The sequence below is a fragment of the Acomys russatus genome, chromosome 11 (genome assembly GCF_903995435.1).
Source record: "Acomys russatus chromosome 11, mAcoRus1.1, whole genome shotgun sequence".
Lineage (NCBI taxonomy): Eukaryota > Metazoa > Chordata > Mammalia > Rodentia > Muridae > Acomys > Acomys russatus.
Window position 1 is genome coordinate 13,692,319 of NC_067147.1, and position 20,516 is coordinate 13,712,834.

The 20,516-nt window shown below is 44.6% G+C and overlaps 1 protein-coding gene across 2 annotated transcripts in view; it reads right to left on the bottom strand.

Moving 5' to 3' along the window:
• Positions 1-20,516, bottom strand: part of Clic5 (chloride intracellular channel 5) — a 144,772-nt gene that overhangs the window by 75,797 nt on the left and 48,459 nt on the right. Inside the window, exon 1 of one of the 2 annotated variants that reach the window (XM_051152921.1) lies at positions 16,469-16,846. The exons of the other annotated variant lie outside the window; for it this stretch is intronic. Within the exon in view, the coding sequence (XP_051008878.1) occupies positions 16,469-16,531 (63 nt within the window). The 5' untranslated portion in view covers positions 16,532-16,846. Of the gene's footprint in view, positions 1-16,468; positions 16,847-20,516 lie in introns of those variants that run through there. 2 annotated transcript variants of the gene reach the window in all.

Below are 20,516 nucleotides of genomic sequence, written 5' to 3' on the forward strand. Positions count from 1 at the left end.
GCAGGTCTGTGGGGGAAGAGCTGCCTATGAGTCACACACTGGGAGTTCCAGGCATACAGCTTTTTTGAGCTGCCAGCAAATTCCTTAGCTTTTCTCACCTTCACAGGAACCCTGCCAGCCCAATCAGACCCTTAGAAGTGTGACGCAGTTGATGGTGTTCTTGTCTAACACGCACAAGCATCCCATAAGTTAAGCATGGCCCATGTGTGCCTGCGGTCCTAGCACTCAGCAAATAGAGGCAGGAGGATCCAGAGTTCAAGGTCATCCTTAGCTATATTGAAAGGTTGATGCCAACCTTGGATACCTTGTCTCACAATAACAACAAACAAACAACAATAAAAGCCATGAAGGAGGACACTGAGGAAGGTCACATGACTCCTGACATGGCTATACTCTTCCTGAGTCGTCTCCCTACCGGAAAAACCTGACTGATGTCTTTGAGACCACCATCAACAGACTGGTGACTCCTTTAGTTTCTGAGGCAAATGCCAAAGACACTGTGGCTCCCACCTGTTACGTTCTGATGCATATGTCTCGAGACTGCCCCTCCCCCTTTGCCTGTGGTGTTCTCAGGCCCTTTTCTCACTGACAGCATTAGGAAGCATTGGTGTGCTGCGTCTGGGGCAGAGGAGCCTTTGGCTGCATCACAAACAAGGTATCTATCTCCATGACAACCGCCCAAATTGGACTTTTAAGAGACTGTAACTGTGACAAGGGTCTTCCTTCCTCTCGTTCCAGGTAACAGGCTCTCTGGCAGGCACTGCTCCCTGCACATTTCCCCCTCCTCCACCCTTTGGTGCTATTCCTGTAGTTGAATTCTTGCTTCTTTCTCCCTGATCACTGACTAAGGCCCATAGAGTCTAACACAGGGGAAACCAACCACACCAAACACAGGTGACAGGACCGCGACACTATAGGAACATCTCTATGCAGACTGTAGAAGCCCCTTCAGGTGTCCCAGTGCCAGGTGAACCATGACCAGATAATTCAGCACTTCCCTCTCTCTTCTAAAATAGCAATTTTAATAAATAAGCAGATCTGAATCATAACTCAAGGTTGCAATTACTCACAGGTGCTTTGTGATTTGCTAGGGCCTCGACACCTGCGTATCCCTCTAACTCAAATGTTGACACTTTTATCTCAAAGGAGACAGTATTAGGAGGTAGGGATTTTGTGAGGTAGTTAGGTCAGGAGAGAGCCATTAGTGATTGTCCATTCTGTTAGTTGAGAACACAACCCAAAAATACTGTTTATGAGCCAGAAAGCAGGCTCTCACCAGACACCTCATCTGCCAATGCCTTTATCTTGGACTTTCAACTTCCCGCCTCCCCCCCCCTCCCTGCACATTTAACCCCATACTAAACAATACAGTTGTGTTGCTTATAAGCTATGTAGTCCATAATCTGTGTTAGGACCCTTATTTATAACTCCATCTGCCTTCCCAACATCCTCTGTGCTCACTGTCGGCCCCAGTCAAGCAGAGGTCTTACTTCTTAGAGAATGCAGCCTGGTATGCCTCCAAGCCTTTATCCACACAACTCCTTCATCTGCCTAGAGTGTTCTATTTATCCTCTTCCCACCTCTCATCGCCTTGTCTCCTTTACCAACTCATCCTGTGCCTCATCTGCCCACCCTGCCCCCACGCCCACCTTTGCCAATGTGCAGTCCTTCCTTGCTTCTTCCCACCTTCCTCATGTGTCCTCCCATGGGGGATGCATTTATTCAGCCATAGATCCAAGAAATCTAGACCCATAGCCCTTCCTCTGACCAGCCCAGTTCTTGATTCCAGCTTTTGAGCACTCTTTTGAAGGTTTATATATAATTTCTCTGCCTGTGCTTGAGAGAGAAGTTTTGAAATCACATTATTTTCACGACCAACAACTCTCATCCTCAGAGTCCCCATTTTACTAGGAATTCATAGTGTTCAAAATAAAAAGAAGCCTTAAAGCTCAATGGTTTGATCTCCACTCAGTTCACTGACATCAACACAGACCATAATGTCAAACATATCAGTGATAGCCCTGTTCCCAAATGAGAAATAAACTTACCATGTTACCATGAGGCTTTGGTGCTCCTCACAAGGCACACAGGCTTCTCCCAGGCACTCTTCTACACGCTCCCAAAGCACCCTCTGTCATTAAAATCTGCATGTGTGTGGAAAGACTTCTAATAAGATTTCTACAGTGTCCCTCCTGCCTCAAGACTCTCCTCACTCCCTTGTGGCCATAGTGGGTCCGCCCAGAGCAGCGATGGCAAAAGGGCATCTTTCTTCCTTGCATCCACAGAACACACTCCAAATGTCTGTCTGAGCCTGTCTGCTCAGAGCTGGTCACACTAGATGACTTCTAGAGATTAGTACACATAGGAAACGATGTGCTTTCATGATTGCTGATCCCAGCGCGTGGAAGAGAGAGCCACATTTGGTAGAGTGGGACCAGGATCCAGCTCTTCTGTCCCTGAGCTTATTACTCTCTTAATACATCACACAACCCAGCAGATAAGCCTTTCTAACCATGTACTATAGGCACATGCTTCTAGTGACTTCCATTGTTTACAAGGGAGCACTTCCAAACATGATCCCTTCTTCTTGTTGTTGCTTCCGGTGTATTTCCAACAGCTGTCCTGAAGATCCCGTTCCTGGCAGACAGCCCTGTTCTACCTTCGGTCATGAACTCCTTCTACCTGCCTGCCTAATCCCATTGAGAATCTTGAGTTGTCCCCGTGTCTCAAGGCTCACTGAGGAGCTCACTTCCTCCCAGATTTGTTTCAAGGTCCCTCAATGAGAAGTCACCCTAGTCCCTCCATCTACATCCTCAACTTGCATTCGGTCACATCCCGTGGTGTGTTTGCATTGCACCTCCCTCACTGCATGCTCCTGGACTGCTGCAACCCCATTTGGTTTGGACATCTCCATCACTTTTCTTCAGCTTTCAGAGTCTGGCACAGGGTGGTGCTTAATAAACATCTTTGCCAACTGCTTGACCCTTCAGCTGAAATTCCCCCAAAGTCCTAACTCCTCAAATTCTTTATCTAGCTAATATCTCTCACTTGCCTGAGTTTTCAGATTTCCTTGTCACTCCCATCTTACTAAGAAAAATCACAAGAGAAGAAAAAATAGAAAAAAAAAAAAAAAAAAAAAAAAAGGTCAAAGCACTCCTTCCTTCCTTCCTTCCTTCCTTGTCTAGCTGAGGCCAATGTGAGATAATTCACACTAATGTGCATTTTTGCCTTCGCCTCCTTCAGCCTGTGAAATGCATGCTTCAGTGGGGACCAGATTTCATTTCATCCTTTTCATCTCCCACAGGCACATTTGGTCCCTTTCACTCAGGATTCAGCCAGTGGTTCTTCATATTTGATGAACCACAAAGTGACCTCGGGCTAGCTTTGTAGGATATAGCAGCCTGGCTGTCTCCTCAACCTCCCTAAATCTAACTTATAGGGAGAAAGACTGGGGAAGACGACAGGGAGAAAAATCTTCAGAAGGGTCCATGCATGCAAGGCTGAGGCCCTCTGTCCTCACTAGCCTTTACCAGGACTACAACAGTAAGTACAATCCAGACTTATCCTCTGCCAGCAGTGCTGTAGGGAGCTCCTACAGAGCAGGACACCTCTCTTCTTAAAATGAAAGGCTCATCTCACTTCTGAGAGCAAATTCTTATTTGTCCTTAAATGACTTCATATCTTGGAACTCAAATCATCTTTCAAGGAAAAAAAATAGACACCTCTAACTTTCCCAGAGGCTGGCAGAATGTAGAGCAGACATCCCTGGATGGTGAGAGATCTTTTACACACCTACACCTACACCTCGGGGAAGCTTGTGAGTGTGTGTGTGTGTGTGTGTGTGTGTGTGTGTGTGTGTGTGTGTGTGTGTGTGTGTGTTTTCTCCAAGAACCTCTACACCTATGCAGGCTTTGGAAGTCATTGTGAGGGGCGGGGAAATCAGAAGAGAAGAGCAGAGGACCTCCAGAAACAAAGGGCCTAGACTTTTCCTTCTCATCCAAGAGTCAAAGTCACAGACAATTCTCAGGTGGGCCTGGGATTTCCAAGAGCTCAGAGCCAGGAAAAGGAAGAGAGCTGTGAAATCCCATCCTCATTGGAAGCAGCCGTGTGGAAGCTTTGCTGAATGAGTGAGCACCTAACAGAAAGAATCAACTTCCAGAGTCAATGATGGAGACTTCTACTGCGGTGACACCAGCCACACCCTTTAAACAACAACCTCCGGTGGGTGAAACATTAGTCCAGTCAGAGGACTGGAATCTAGGGATAACTGCCCTGAGGGCAAGCTAACTTGGTCTATGTCATAGCTCCATCAATGAGACAAGGAGGTGACACTAAGCTATAACTTCCTGTATTATTCAAGGGGATGAAGTTTAAGGCTTTATCTTAGCTAGTTTTCTTACACGGGGTCTGCAGAGGAGGCCCTAGTTACACACCCAAGTTCATGAACAACAGAACAAGTCCATAAGTTATGTACTGCTGTTATTAGCACTAGTTGGAAGAGAGGAAGGAAATTAAAAGAAAGAAGGGAGGGAGGAAGAAAACTATGGCCCAGGGTGTCAAACAACTTGTTATAGCCCGCGCAGCTAGAAAACCACAGCTGACACTTGTTCCGCTTTTCTACTGATTAGCACCTGGCCTCTCAAAAAGAAGAAAGAATAAAAAACTTTCAACCTAATTACTTTGTCTAACTTCATAGACTCTGAGCCAGATATATAGAGCCAGTAGGTACCCAAAGACAGAGCACAGTTGTGCAGGGACTCAAACGCTGATGCCACTGTCTGGGTAGACCCCTGCTCACCCTGCACCATGCTGTAGCACCTGAGATGGACACTACTCAACCTTTGACTACCTGGAAAGGAAGCATTGATGGTGCACATAAATGTTGAGTACTGGGATACTGAGAGTTAGATCATGATGCCTCCCAGAAAACCAGGTGGGCTACCTGCAAGCCTTCTGCCCCCTCCCTCTCTTCTCCTAGGCCCAGTCCTTCAGTCTCATGCTTAGTCCTGCAAAAGATCAAAGATGCAGCTTCCCTCCCGCCTGCCCACATCTCCTGTGGATCCCACCGACCATCCCCGCTTAACCTTCCTCCTCCCACTTGTCCATGAATCCCAGCCTCCAACACCAGCAGCCACTCCCTATGAACACACCACTGAGAAGACCAGGAAAACAGGCAGCACACAGCTTTCACACTCTCCAAAAATCCATAGAGCAAACAGAAACCAAGAAATAAGGCATCTGCCCAACAAAGACAAACCCAGAAATCAACACCTAGACCTTTCCTAAACTCAGATGCCTAGAGGACAGCATAAGAACACAATCAATAACATCCAAGGCAGTATGTCTCCACTAGAGCTCAGCTATCCTCTCATAACAGGCCCTGAATATTCCAATATAGATGAAGCACAAGAAAAAGACCTTAAAGCCAACTATATGAAGATGATAGAGAAATAAATAACTCCCTTAAAGAAATTCAGGAAATCATAGCAAACAATTGGAAGATATTAATAAATTCCTCAAAGAAAGCCAGATAAACACAAATAATTGGAGGAAGTGAGTAAGCCTCTTTTTTAAAAAACCAATAAAGCACAAACAAACAGTTGAAGGAAACAAATGAGATGGTTCAAGACCAGAAAATGGAAATAGAAGCAATAAAGAAAATGCAAACTGAGAGAATTCTGGAAATGAAAATTTCAGTCAGGAACTACAGAGGTAAGCTTCACCAACAGAGTACAAGAGATGGAAGAGAGAATCTCAAGCACTGAAGATACAATAGAAGAAATAGATATATCAGTCAAAGAAAATATTAAACCTAAAAAATTCCTGATATGAAAAATCCAGGAAATCTGAGACACTATTAAAAAGCCAAACATAAAAATAATAGGAATGAATGAAGGAGAGAAATCCCAGATCAAAGACTCAGAAAATATTTTCAACAAAATCATAGAAAAAAATAATTTAGCCTAAAGAAGGAGATCTCTATAAAAGCACAAGAAGCTTACAGAACAACAAACAGATCAGAACAGAAAAGAAAACTCTCTTGCCACCTAATAATCAAAATAATAAACACACACATGTTCGGGTAAACCTGGCGCTACTATGTATTCAAATATTAAGTGCTTGTCCCCCAAGATCCTTACTGTCCTATGAGAAAATTCTCATGTATCCAAAATGGCATTATGTGAACCTTGCCTCCCAAATTATCCCCAATTGGTTAATAAAGTTGCCCACAGCCTGGGCTGAGCAGAAGAGAGGGAGGCGGAACTGAGGTTCCGGGGCTTTGGGGTGAGAGAAGGACCATGAGCAGGAGAGAAGAAGGAGGAGGAGACAGGAGGTCACCATGGGGTAACCAGGAGCACGTGACCAAGAGCATCTTTCTCTGAGGACTGGCCTGATAGAGCAGAAGTAGCCTATATGGAACATGTGTAAATATTTGAGATTTTAGATGGGAAGCAGACAAGATAGCTTAGAGAGTTGATATCTGCCCAGCCTGGTGTTTTAAGGCTTACTATAAATATAACAAGTCTCTGTGTCTTTTATTTATAAAATAGCAGGTTAAGAAATAACTATCATTGTATTGATAGCCAACTATCATTAATATTAATAGAATAATTAATCCCATTTACATATGGTACAATTGTCACTTTAATAATTATATGAACCAATATTAAATATTAATTATCATTTTACATATACAGAACAAAGGCAGAATATTAAAACCTGCAAGGGGAAAATATCAAGTAACATACAAAGACAAACCTATTAAAAGTATACCCAACTTCTCAATAGAGACTCTAAAAGCCAGAAGGGCCTGGTCAGATCTGTTGCAGACTCTAACAGACCACAGATGCCATCCCAGACTATACCCAGAAAAATCTTCAGTCACTATAAATGGATAAAATAATTAATTATATAAAAATCAAATTTAGACAATATCTATCTGCAAACCCAGCCCTACAAAAAGTGCTAGAAGGAAAACTCTAACCTAAGGAAGTTAGCTACACACATGAAAACACAGGAAATAAATAATCTCACACCAGCAAAACAAAAAGAAGATACATATACACATTACCACCACCACCACCAAGAAAATAATATGAATTAACAATCATTAGTCACTGATAACTCTCTATATCAATGGTCTCAATTCCCCAATAAAAAGACACAGACTAACAGAATGGATGCAAAAACAGGATCTATCCTTCTGCTGCACCAAGAAACACACCTCAGCATCAAAGATAAACATTACCTCTGGGTCAAGAGTTGGAAAAAGATATAACAAGCAAATGGACCTAAGAATAAAGCTAGCATAGCCATTCTACTATCTAACAGACTTCAAAACAAAATTAATCAAAAGAGATGGGGAAGGACACTATATACCCATCAAAGGAAAAATCCACCTAAATGTCATTCCAAGTGATATCTATGCCCCAAACACAAGAGCACCCATGTATGTAAAAGAAATACTGCTATAGCTTAAATCACATATTGACCCTCACACACTCTTAGTGGGAGACCTCAGTACCTCACCATCACCAGTGGACAAGTTTTCCAGACAAAACCAAAGAGAAAAATACTGGAGCTAACATACATTCTAAACAAATGACCTAACAGGTATTTACAGAACATGTCACTCAAACACAAAGGAATATACCTTTGTCTCAGCATCTAATAGGGATTTCTCCAAAACTGATCACTTACTCAGACACTAAGTAAGTCTCAACAGATACAAGAAAAATTAAATAACTCCATGCATCCTATCAGACCACCACGAATTAAAGCTGGATATTAAAAACAATAGAAAGCTTAAAATCTAATGGAAACTGAGCAACTCTTTACTGAATTAAAAAGTGGGTCAAGATCAAAATAAGAAAGAAAACAAGGACTTTCAGGAATCCAATGAAGATGAATACACAACATATCCAAACGTAAGGGCCACAATGAAAGTGATGGTAAGAGGAAAGTTCATAGCACCAAGTGTCCCCTCCAAAGACACCTGAAAGTTCTAGAACAAAATGAAGTAAACATACCTAAGAGGAGCAGACAGCAGGAATAAATCAAACTGGGGGCTGAAATCAATAAAATAGAAAAGAAGAGAGCAATACAAAAAATTAGTGAAACAAAGAATCAGTTCTTTGAGAAAATCAACAGGATAGACAAAGTCTTATCTAAACTAACTAAAAGAGACATAATATCCAAATTAATAAAATCAGAAATAAAGAGAGAGACATAACAACAAACACTGGGGAAATCATAAATCCATACTGTACTCTACCAAAGTGGAAAATCTAAAAGAAATGGATAACTTTCTCAATAGGTACTATTTACTAAAGTTAAATCAAGAGCAGATAAACAATTTAAATAGATTTATATCCTATAGTGAAATAGAAACAATCATTTAAAAAAAAGTCTCCCAACCAAAAAAATGTCCAGGTTCAAATGGTTTTTATCCAGAATTCCATCATACTTTCAAACAAGAGTTATGCCAATACTCCTTAAATTATTTCACAAAGTAGAAAAAGAAGGAACATTTCCAAATTCATTTTATGAGGCCACAGTTACCCTGATACCCAAGCCAGAATGACTTAACAGAGAGAATCACAGACAAATTTTCTTTATGAACATTGTAGCAAAAATACTCAATAAAATACTTGCAAATAAGCAAATCCAAGAACACACCAAAGAGATTATCCACTATGATCAAATAGACTTCATCCCAGAGATGCAGAGATCGTTCAACATATGAAAACCAGTAATGTAATCCACCATATAAATAAACTGAAAGAAGAAAAACATATGAGCATCTCACTAGATGCCAGAAAGGAAAAAGTCAAAGTATCATTATTTGCAGTTGATATACTAGTTTACATAAGTGACCCTAAATTTTCGACCAAGGAACTTCTATAGCTGATAAACACCTTCAGCGAAGTGGCTGAGTGCAAGATTAATTTAGAAAAGTCAATAGCCATCCTATGTTCAAATGACAGACTGAGAAAGAAAGCATGGAAACACTACCTTTTACAATAGCCTCAAATAATATAAAATATCTTTGGGGAACTCTAACCAAGCAAGTGAAAGACTTGTATGGTAAAAATTTCAAGTCTTTGAAGAAAGAAATTGAAGAAGATATCAGAGGATTAAAAGATCTCCCATGCTCATAGAAAGGCCAGATTAACATAGTAAAAATGGCCATTTTACCAAAAGCAATCTACAGATCAATACAATCCCGTTAAAATATCAACACAATTCTTTACAGATATGGAAAGAACAAAACTCAATTTCATATGGAAAAACAAAAAAAACCCAGGATAGCTAAAACAATCTTGCATAATAAAAGAACTTCTAGAGGTATCACCACTCCTGATTTCAAGCTGTACTACAGTTGTATCAAGTTGTATTAATAAACACACACACACACACACACACACACACACACACACACACACACACACACACACACAGTATTGGCCTAAAACTAAATATGTTGAACAATGGAATCAAATTGAAGACCCAGTCATAAATCTAAATACATATGGATTGTTTTTATAAAGAAGCCAGAAATACGCACTGGAAAGAAACAGCATTTTCAACAAATTGTGTTAGTCAGACTGACTGTCTGCATCTAGAAGAATGCAAATAGATCCATATTAATCACCCTATGCAAAAATCAAGTCTAAGTGGATCAAACATAAAACCAGTTACCCCAAATCCTATAGGTGATAGTGGAGAAGAGCACATTGGCACAGGAGACAACTTTCTGACCAGAACAGCAACAGCTCAGGCACTAAGACCAGCAATTAATAAATAAGACTTCATGAAACCAAAAAGCTTCTGTAAGACAAAGAACACCATTAACCAGACAAAATGGCAGCCTACAGAATGGAAAAACTCCAACATCTGATAGAGGAGTAATATCCAAATTATATAAAGAATTCAAGAAAATAGATATTTTTTAAAAAACAAATAATCTAGCTTAAAAATAGGGTACAGATCTAAACAGAAAATTCTCAACAGAGGAATCTCAAATGGCTGAGAAACACTTAAAGACATGCTCAACCCCTTAACTAGCGGGAAAATGCAAATCAAAGCTACTTTGAGATTCCGTCTCAAAGTAAGCAGACTGTTAAAACGTCTAAGATCAGCAACACGAGAGGCGACACACGCTGGCGAGGGTGTGGAACAAGAACACACCTCCGTTGCTGATGGGAGTTCAAACTTGTAAAACCACTATGCAAATCAGTATGGCGGTTCCTCGGAAAATTGGGAGTCAATCTACCTCCAGACCCAGCTATACCATTCCTGGGCATATACCCAAAGGACGTTCCATCCTTCCACAAGGACATTTGCTCAACCACGTTCATTGTGCCTTTATTAACAATAGCCAGAAATTGGAAGCAATCTATTGAGAGGTCCCTCAATAGAAGAATGGGTGAAGAAAATGTGGTAGTACATTTACACTATGGAGTATTACTCAGCTGGTTTTTGTTTTTGTTTTTGTTTTTGCTTTTGTTTTTATGACATCATGAAGTTTGCAGACAAATGGGTAGAACTAGAAAAACCCATCCTGGGTGATTTAAGCCAGACACAGAAGGATAAGTAAGGTAGGAATGTATTATAAGTGGACATTAGCTGTAAAGTAAATGATAGTCAAGCTACAGTCTATAGACCCAGAGAGGTTAGGTAAAAAGGAAAGGTCTAGGTCAATGCATGGATCTCCCTGTGAAGGGGAAATGAATAGATTGTAAAGGTGGGTGAGGGGCCTGTGGAGACAGAAGCAGTAGGAACCAGGTGAGGAGAGAGATGTGAAGCAGGAGAGAGAGAGAGAGAGAGAGAGAGAGAGAGAGAGAGAGAGAGAGAGAGAGAGAGAGAGAGAGAGAAGGGAGACACAGCTGCAATGGGGCGGGGGAGGGGACTTTGGAGGCTGGTATGGAAACTTCCTGGAATTTATCAAGAGGACCCTAATAATGGAGGATTTAGAGTCTCCACTGGCCATCTCTTGAAGCCAGGCAAGGCTTCCAGTGGGTGGGCTGCTTCACATTCAGTTGAGTTGTTGGCCAAACAGGTCCTATGGAAATCCCCTAACAGCCCAGGGTGATGCTGAGACTGACTTAAAGCCCCCCACGCAGGAGTAGGACTCCATACCCGACACTGCTTGGGTAACCAAGAACCAGAGACTAGACAACCCAGAGACCTAAGGTAAAACCCGATGATTCTTAGTGGATTCAGCTAACTCATTCATCAGTGCCTATCCAGTCATTAGCAGAGAGCACACCTTAAGAGAAAAATGAGAGTAAATCACAAGCCTGGACTATTAAGAAAGAGAACCAAAGTAGCTAATGAGGTGAAGGGAATGGGGAAATCTGAAAGAGGAGTGAGGAGATGATATGGTTGGTAAGATGCCTACCATGGAAGCTTGAGAATGTGAGTTCAGATCCCCAGCATCCAAGGCATCCTCAGGCCTGTGCAGTGCGTATCATCCCAGTGTTGGTAAGGGCAGAGACATGCAGATCCCTGGTGCTGACTGGAGGAGCTCCAGGTGCACACATGTGCGTATGCACCAACATACAACACCGATCGTGGGCAAACACACATCCACACATACACCTATAGCACAAGCACACACACATGCACACACACACACACACACACACACACACACACACACACGGCTAAGGAGACAGTTCAGTAAGGGTGCTTGTTGCACAATTATGGAGACCTGAGATAAAATCCCCAGAACTCAAGTAAAGAGCCAGGAGTAATTTGTCTTGTATCTGTAACCCCAGCACTATGTCTGAGAATTGGAGACAATAGAACCATTTCATTCCTGTTTTCAAGAGAAAAAGGACAGCTGATATCCTGATCTTGCCCCCAAGTACATGTCCAACACACACACACACACACACACACACACACACACACACACAAACACACCTCATGAACTAGTTTATGCTTGAGCAAGCTGCCCAGAGGGACCAGCAGTCCGAGCACTGCAGCAGCGGCTGATGGTTATGAGGGGGAACACCATGAGGCTCTGTCCTGCCTGTTCTGGAAAACAGATGACCACACTCATGACTCGACTCATGATGTCCTGCTCCACGGTGAGAGGTTTTGGGGTCACCAATAAAGAGAACAGCTAGTCCTTCCCATCAGACACTCAGAGGTATTGTTTTTCTCCCACCACATCCACATGGTGTCAACTATTTGACTAGCCACACCCACGCATGGACTGTTCTAGAGTTCTGTGGAGAGACTTCCTAACCAGCCCGTCAGCGACTGTTAACTGAGTTGAGCTTTCTACCCACAACCCTCCTGACCACAGCACCCGAGTAGGCATTCGAGTTGATGACACACACTTTTTGAGCTGTAGTAGAAGTTTCCTGCTCTGCGCCCACCCCTGCCTGTCCATAAGGCCTGCAGACTGGAGTCACTTCAGGGTAGCAATGAAAAGATCGCTCTGGACTCGGCCAGTGGGGACTGATGTCACCACCTGGGGAATGTCCTGGCACAAAAGCTTTTAACTCCCCCTAAATGACTTGCTCATGCCTCCAAGTTTTAAAATCCATAGTTTCTACAGATACCCTTAGTCTCAAGAAGTCACTGTCAGGGACTCACCCACCATGGTCCCTTCCCTTTGATAACTTTCTGTATCTGGGACCTAGGGTGGGGCTAAGAGTGGAGGGAGATCTTGATCTAGCCTGCTCAGAATGTCCTGTGTTTGTTCTCTCAAATTGCTTTCTGTTTTGCTTTCACTCCCTCGATCTTTACCCAAACCATACTCGCCGCCTTCTCTAACCTGGTACCCTCCCTTGATGGTCAAAGTCCAAGCTGCAGATGATCTCACCCATTCTCAAAATATCCCTGCAAGTGACAAGGCAGCCAGGCCTTGGCTCTCCAGGGGATATCAGGGAGACACAGATCCAAGGAGGCTTTCCCTGACCAACAAGAAGATGGAAGGCAAGGCATTTGTAACCATCTTCAGCTTACAAAGCACTTTTACCTGAATGTCCCTATGGAATTTCCACAGGAAGTTGGTGGTGAGTGCATTGGCCTAACCAGAGCACCATACAATCCTGGTCACAGGCTATTCCCTCAGGCAAAAGCACAGGAAACAGTTCCCTTTACTCTCCAAGTATCTTGGTTTGGCGAATAGGTTGCTGCTGTTATTGTGATCATCATTATTATTCGTTACAAACGTGTCTGGCTAAAGAAGAGACTACAGAAGATTATGGGAGTTGTGTGGTTTGTCCAGAGTCATCCAGCTCAGAGAGGCAGAGAGAGAGATGCATTGGGTGCAGGTTTTATGGAACACAGAGAGCCTAACTTGTCAAAATGAAAGACAACGATGGAACTCAGCTGGTACAGTGCTTGCCTAGCAAGCGTGGAATCCTGCGTTCGACCCTTAGTACCATGCATGTTGGGCATGGTGGTGCAACTCTTAACATTCAGGAGATGGATGCAGAAGGATTAATAGCTCAAGGTCATCTTTAGGTGCATGGGGAGTTCAGGGCCAGCCGGAGCTACATGATATGCCAGTAAATCAATAGTAGAAGGACTGACAGCGTTTGGGGAAGGATGGGATATTTGGATCTGACATGCCAGAACTGAGGGTTGACTCTGAATGCTGTTTGCCGGCTCTACTTCAGAGCATTTCACACCCCCTTCTGAACACATGTTTGCTCGCCCAGCATCCTGACACAAATCCCCTTTCGCTTTTCCTTGGGCTACTGAAAGGGAACAAAGCCTCAGCTCCCCAAGTGCTGTGACTGCAAGCATCCCAAGGACCCATGGGTTGCCAGTAGCTGTTTTCTTCATTTCACACAGGAGGGAAATAACCTTCGTGAACAAGGATGTGAGGATCCAATGAGATCATCCCGCACTATGCCTCACATACCCTAGCACGCTGCTGCCATTTATCACTCCCGTGACCATCATTACCTCTGCGGCAGTAGACACAGACGATGGGCACCATTGCATGGCAAGCGAACGCAAGTCTTTGAAACTCACTGAGCACTAGTTTGGGGGATGGCGGACCCAGTGTTGTGCTGAACAGGGGAGGGGAGTGGTCTTTCACAGTCTGTTGAAAGTTGTGCTGAACAGGGGAGGGGAGTGGTCTTTCACAGTCTGTTGAAAGTGACCTACGTCAAGGCTCCAGGTGCAGTCTCCCCTTTTTTCAGTTGCTTCATAGGGACCTACCCGCCCTCCCCTTCAGAAAGCTCTTCTGCTACCCAGCACCAGAACCCAGGGATTTTCTTTCTGTGGGAATCCGGAACAGAGAAATGTCAGATTTGAGGAAGGTTTGATTCTGCAAGCCAGGTACCTGCTCCCCTAAAATGACACCACTGGAAGCTCAGAGCAGTATCTTCGCTCTACACACAGGATTTATGCTTTTGTTTTGCATTGTTTTGTGGATTGTTGTTGTTGTTGTTTGGGTTTTTTTGTTTGTTTGTTTGGTTTGGTTTTTGAGACAGGGAGTCCCAGTGTAGTTCCAGGTGTTCTGGCTGGAACTGGATCTGTAGATCAGACTGGCCTTGAATTCAGAGATCAGCCTGCCTCTGCCTCTGCCTCCCAAGTGCTGGGATTAAAGGCAAGGCATGGGACACCACTGCCCAGCCGACCCAGCTTTCATATATATCCTGTGACCATAACAGTAACCAGAAGCTCAAAATCAAAACAGCTCTGTCATCAATCTGGTTTTAGAGCCACAAAGGCCTGCTTGGTTCTTGCTAATGGCCTCTCTTTAAGGAAAAAGCAGGTGACAAGCATAGAACAAGCATAGACATTTTAGAATTCTTTGTGGGCTACTCAAGCTGGGGGATAAGCTTTTTTTTTATATAAGTAGACAAAATCTCTGAATGCTGCCAACACGGAATTCCAAAGACACGGGAAGAATTGGTCTCCGCACTTAGTAAAGGGCAAAGGGCTCCTTTTGGCTCAAAAGAACCAATTTATGTTGGAAATCTCTCTCAGGGAACCTGACACTTGAAGTTCCTACTCCCAGGTGATCTGAGTAAGTCCAAGAATGGCTCTCTTAAGGGAAGCAGAAAGGTTTTTGAAAGCTGTGTCCATTCACCCTCCCTGCTGTAGGCCTGGGTGCCCTGGCCCCCATGGCTCCGTCCTGCCCAGCCTGGGAGGCCATGGTGGCTTGCTCCTTACCTAGGTCTGCCAGCAAGCCTAACACTGCCGCTTGGAGGAGATCTAGATCACTTTGTAGCCATAAAACAGGTTGCAACCGATTATATATGTATTAGAAATTCGATATGTATATTGAAGTGTGTGTGTGTGTGTGTGTGTGTGTGTGTGTGTGTGTGTGTGTGTGTGTGTTTCAAAGGTGCCAAAAAAGGGAAGACTGTTATTCAGGTTTACAAAAACCTAAGCCTTTCTGCTGAGGTCTATTCAACTGGCTTTGAAATGGGTGGTTTGAGCAAATTACATCTTTCTCCTTCCAGGTTACATGCATGCACTAGAAGATTTTATTCCCTTTTGTGAAAGGTCTAGGTAGTCAGGCAGCAGGGCTCTCCCCCACCCCCAAGTCCTGGCGACTCTGCTAGCCCCAGAGGCCGCTTTGCTCCCCTGCTTCAGGTTTCCAGGTTTCTGCTTCTGCAGTGTCCTCAAGGAGAGCGGATCAAAGGTTTCTGCCTTCACCTGCGGACACCGCCTCTCTCCTCCTCCTGCAGCTTGTAAAACGAATTACAGCTGTTGTCTCGCCCCTGCTACTGTCCACGCAGGCCACGCCATGAAGCCCCCAAGAAGCAGAGACTCTGCTAGAGACTGACAGGTCCCCTGGTTACCTGAGACTGCCCTGCGGAATCATAATGACAGTGATAACGACAGCAGAGGGGAACTGGGTGTTCGTTTTCCCCTCTACAAGTCACAAAGCAAGAAAATAGCTTTGCCGGCCTTCACTTTTATTTTAGTGCTTATGAATAAAAGAGAAGGGGGTGCTAGGAAATGCTATTTTTGTTGTTCAAAAGATCATTCTTAATAATGCTCTCCCTCTCTCTCTCTCTCTCTCTCTCTCTCTCTCTCTCTCTCTCTCTCTCTCTCTCTCTCTCTCTCTCCCTCCCTCCCTCCCCGCTTCTTCTTCCTCTGCTGTAGATGAAAAGTTTACTGATGCAGACAGATTCTCCTATCCCTATATCGGGTGACATCCTTTAAGATCAGCCAACATTGCTTTCCTCAGAGCCCAGGATCCGCTTCCCTTGGGGCTCAAGGTGCGCGGTAGTGACCTGCCCTACAGTGTTTGATAGACTGCGGGTCAACTTTCCAAGAAGACAGCCTCCTGTCGGGTGGAAGCTCACTCCATCCTCCCAGGAGCCCCTTGCAGAAAAGGCTACCTGCCCAACCGCAAGGACGCTGGGCTGCGCTCCCTAGGGAGAGTCTCCAGTCCCCGAGGGATCTGCGCCCTGACACTTGAGATCTCACCACTGCCACTGTCAGCCCTGAGGGAGGCCCGCGGATGCCGACCTACCTTCACGAAGAGCTCGATCTCGGGATCCCTGTCGTCCCCATTAGCTGTCCCTGAGTCCGTCATGCCGTTGGCGCCCCGGGCCACGGTCCCGGGCCGGAGAGGCGCCACCTCTGCAGCCCTTCAGGCTCCTGCTCAGAGCGGAGGGGCCTCTCTTCTTCGCAGTGTTTTGTTTTGTTTTAAGACTACCAATTTCTCATCAATTTTAGCAAGCAAGGACAGCGATGTCTGAGAGATCGGAGTCCCAGGTGTCACACAGAAAGAGCAGACTCCGAGAGCCAGCAGGGGGCTGAAGAGAAAAGCGAGCTAAGGGATTGACAACAGGTCCCGGGAGCAACAAGTGCCTGGCTGCTGGGAGGTGTCACAGGATCCGCAACTGTCAGCGATCCCGCGCTGTCGCAGCACGGTGCGCCCAAAATAGACCTCGGCCACGGGGCGGGGTCAGTCTGGGCGGGGACTAGGGTGGGAGGGGGACACCGTGGGAGCTCCGCATCCGTTGGGCCTGGCCACACCCAAGACCACTAAGTGCCCAAGCTGAGACAGAGCTGGCCAAGGCAGTCAGTCCTCAAAGGCCAAAAGTACACCCTACAGGGTGTAATGAGGGATAGAAAGGGTGTAAGGGACAGAGGAGCAGGTAGAGACTGGATAGTTTTCAAGGTTTTAAAATTATTATTATTATTTTTAATAAAGCTGTTCAGCTAGCCCAGGTTACTTTACTACCAAAAGTATGCGTTTGCTAGGTGGACAGAGCAGTGTGGAGGAAGGAAAGGAGATCCTGAACTCCTGGCCTTTGCCATTTTTGCACTGAGCAAATAGAAGGGGCAGGGGCCTGCGAGAGACAGATGAGTGAGCCAACAGGGTCAGGTGCACCTGAGCCAGAGATCTGGGACTTTAAGCTTTATGTTTTTCCCCTTTCCCTTTGCTTTGTTTTATTTTCTTCTACTTTCTTATTCTCTCCCCTCCCCCTCCTTCCTCTCCTCCACCGACACCGCCCCCCCAAATCTCTCTCTCTCTCTCTCTCTCTCTCTCTCTCTCTCTCTCTCTCTCTCTCTCTCTATCTCTCTACACACACACACACACACACACACACACACACACACACACACACACACACAACTCACCTCGTATGGTCCAGGCTGGCCTCAGCCTTGAACTCACTATGTAACTGAGACTGTCTTGGAATTCCTGATCCTCCTGCCTCTAGCCTCCCAAGTGCCCGTTACAGGTGTGTGTCACCACACTCAGATTTCCCTTATTGTTTTAGTTTGTTTGTTTGTTTGTTTTTGTGAACTATGATACAGAGGGGAAAAACGACTCATTTCCTGGGTATACAGTTCAATGAATTTTCACCAGCTATTACCAGCACCAGATGAAGGAATAAAATGCTAGTGGCACCACCAGAAGGTCTTGCTCCTTTCTCAGCTTCCCCCCAAGCAGGGTAACCATTACCCAGACTTGAAATAGTCTAAGGCAAGTGTTAGGGCTAGCAGGTTAAGGTTACTGGCCCTGGTTTTTCTCCACCATTATGGCCCTGGACGCATTTGCCTTGGGTGTATACTTAGAAGGGGGATTTGCGGAATCACAGACTGTAAAAGTGGTCTTGATAAGTATTCTCTTATGTTTCCCAAAGCTCTTTTGCAGCACTCACCACTACCTTTTGTTTCCTTTTAAGATAGTTGCCGATCTGGGGAAGTGCTCTGTGTGTAAGGCGCACGCCCACAAGCACGAGGCTCTGAGCTGGGATCCCAGCAGATGTTTAAGTGTTGGGCAGTCTCCGTGGCTCGGTGGCCTATTTCCCAGTTACCCATGTCCTAAAGACTCGGCTCCAGCCATGGCACCATTGGGACCTCTAAGAGGTGGGACCTAGCGGTAGAAGGCAGTTGGTTCACTGAGGCCATGCCTTCAAAGGACGTTGCCTTAGTTACTTTTCTATTGATGTGAAGAGATACCAGGACCATCGCAGCAGCTTATTTTTAAGAAGCACTTAAGTAGGGCCTGGCTTACAGTTTCAGAGGGTGAGCCCATGACGTCATAGCAGGGAGCATGGCAAACAGGCATGGTACTGGAGCAGTAGCTGACGGCTTACATCCTACCCACGAATTGTAAGCAGAGAGAAAGGGAGTGGGTCTGGCATGGGCTTCTGCAACCTCAAACCTCACCCCCAGGGACAGGCCACACTTCCTACAAGGCCACGCCTCCTACGAGGCCACGCCCCCAGATAGCAAAGACATGCCTCCTGATCCTTCCCAAGCTACCACAGGAGTTAAGGAGCTCTATGCTAGTCCTCCTTTTGCTAAGAGGTAAATGCCTCCTCTCTCTACGCAAGGTCGCAAGGTCGTGCCATTGCGTATACTATAACCAAGGGCCCTAAGCAATGAGACCAATTGATTGCAGACTATAGACCCTCTAAAACTAAACCCAAATAAACCTTTCTTCTTTTTAAGTTGATCACCTCAGGTATTTTGCCATAGCAGAAAAAGTGGACTAAGACAGAGGGGCCCCATGGGACGGCATGCAAAGAGACTGCTTAAAACAGTTGGCGTGGGAAGAAGGTAAGGCTACACATAGCCCAAGACTATTTGGCTACAACTCCCTGGTCATATATCTGGTAGGAGAAGAGGACAAGGTGCCGTGGCCTCCATTCACAGACCCCAAGCTATGGCAACGCTTCTTGCTGAAGAGACCACCACAACAACCAGCATGCCACCCTTTGGACAGCTTAGCACTTAATAAGGTGAGGTTCAATTGCTCAGCTCCTCCTCCTTGCTTTCAGGCACCCATCACCTATGCCTTTCAATGGGCAGTCACTGTTATACCGCTGACACTCTGCACCAGTGGCCGCACGCTCTGGGTAGGACCATGGTTGCAAAGGAGTCTGAGGCGTTCTCGGTGTGACGCAGTCATGGCTTCTGTGCACTGCAGCGTACCGAATATTTTTAGTATCACTATAGTAAGTGCAAGCAAAATTATAGAAATAAAAAGACTTGGAAGGTCTTTTCAATGAAAAGTCCTTTCTAGAAACTTTAGATTTTTTCTCGCCTCGGATCTAGGCAATGTGTAGGATACAGCCTTCTTTCCTAAACCTCAAACCTGCTCACCGGCTCATATCATCTTGGCATAGTGGAAAACAGAAAGTTTCTTTTCATTAACATTTCTATAAACCATCACCCACTTAGGTATCCCTATAAAGAACTCATAGTTTAAATACAACAATCCATCACCTTTATCTCTGTTTTATGTGCACGTGTGTATCACTTGAGTGTGGGTGCACACAGAAGTCAGAAAAGAGAATTAGATCTCCTGTAGCTGGAGTTTAATGAGGTTGCTGGAAACCAAACCCAGGTCCTCTGACAGAGGTGGAAATGCTCTCAGCTGCTGAGCCATGGCCCCTGATTCTTATGCACCTAGCTATTCCCCACCCCAAACTGGGCTTGACCATCAACTACTTTTGTACACAGTTTTAGTATTAGCTCCACAGTATAACTGATGTAAAGGCTTATACCCAACACTGCAAAAGCAAAATCGCTTAGTGTCGAGTGCAGCTTTGACCGGCAGGAACGCTTTATCTCTCATTTAAGCCCACAGCTTTATAAACCCAGTGCAAATTTGAGATTGGTCTTTATCAGTAAAGAACTGCAAAAATGCTTTTAGTGTTCACGTTGACAGCACTCATGCTAAAATTGGAATCAGAGAGCGGAGACTAGCATGGCTCAGACTGATATGAAAGTCTGTGTAATACCTGTATTCTTGTATGACCATCGAATGGATAACATACAACATATCTAACAGGAAGGTCTATATATTTAAATTCATTGATATGAAAAGTGCAAGATAAATAACGAAAGGTAAAGGCACTCGTGTAATTGTACAGTTTATATGTACTATTGTAATAAAATGCTAAGTGTAATGAAATTCTAATTGTTCACTCTAAGTATAAGAAAAGTTAGGTATACCTATTATAAACCTCAAATAAAGACCTATATTTTATACAAAGAGATATAGTAGAAAAGCAGTTAGGGTATGGAGAGATGGCTCAGCTGTTAAGCATGTG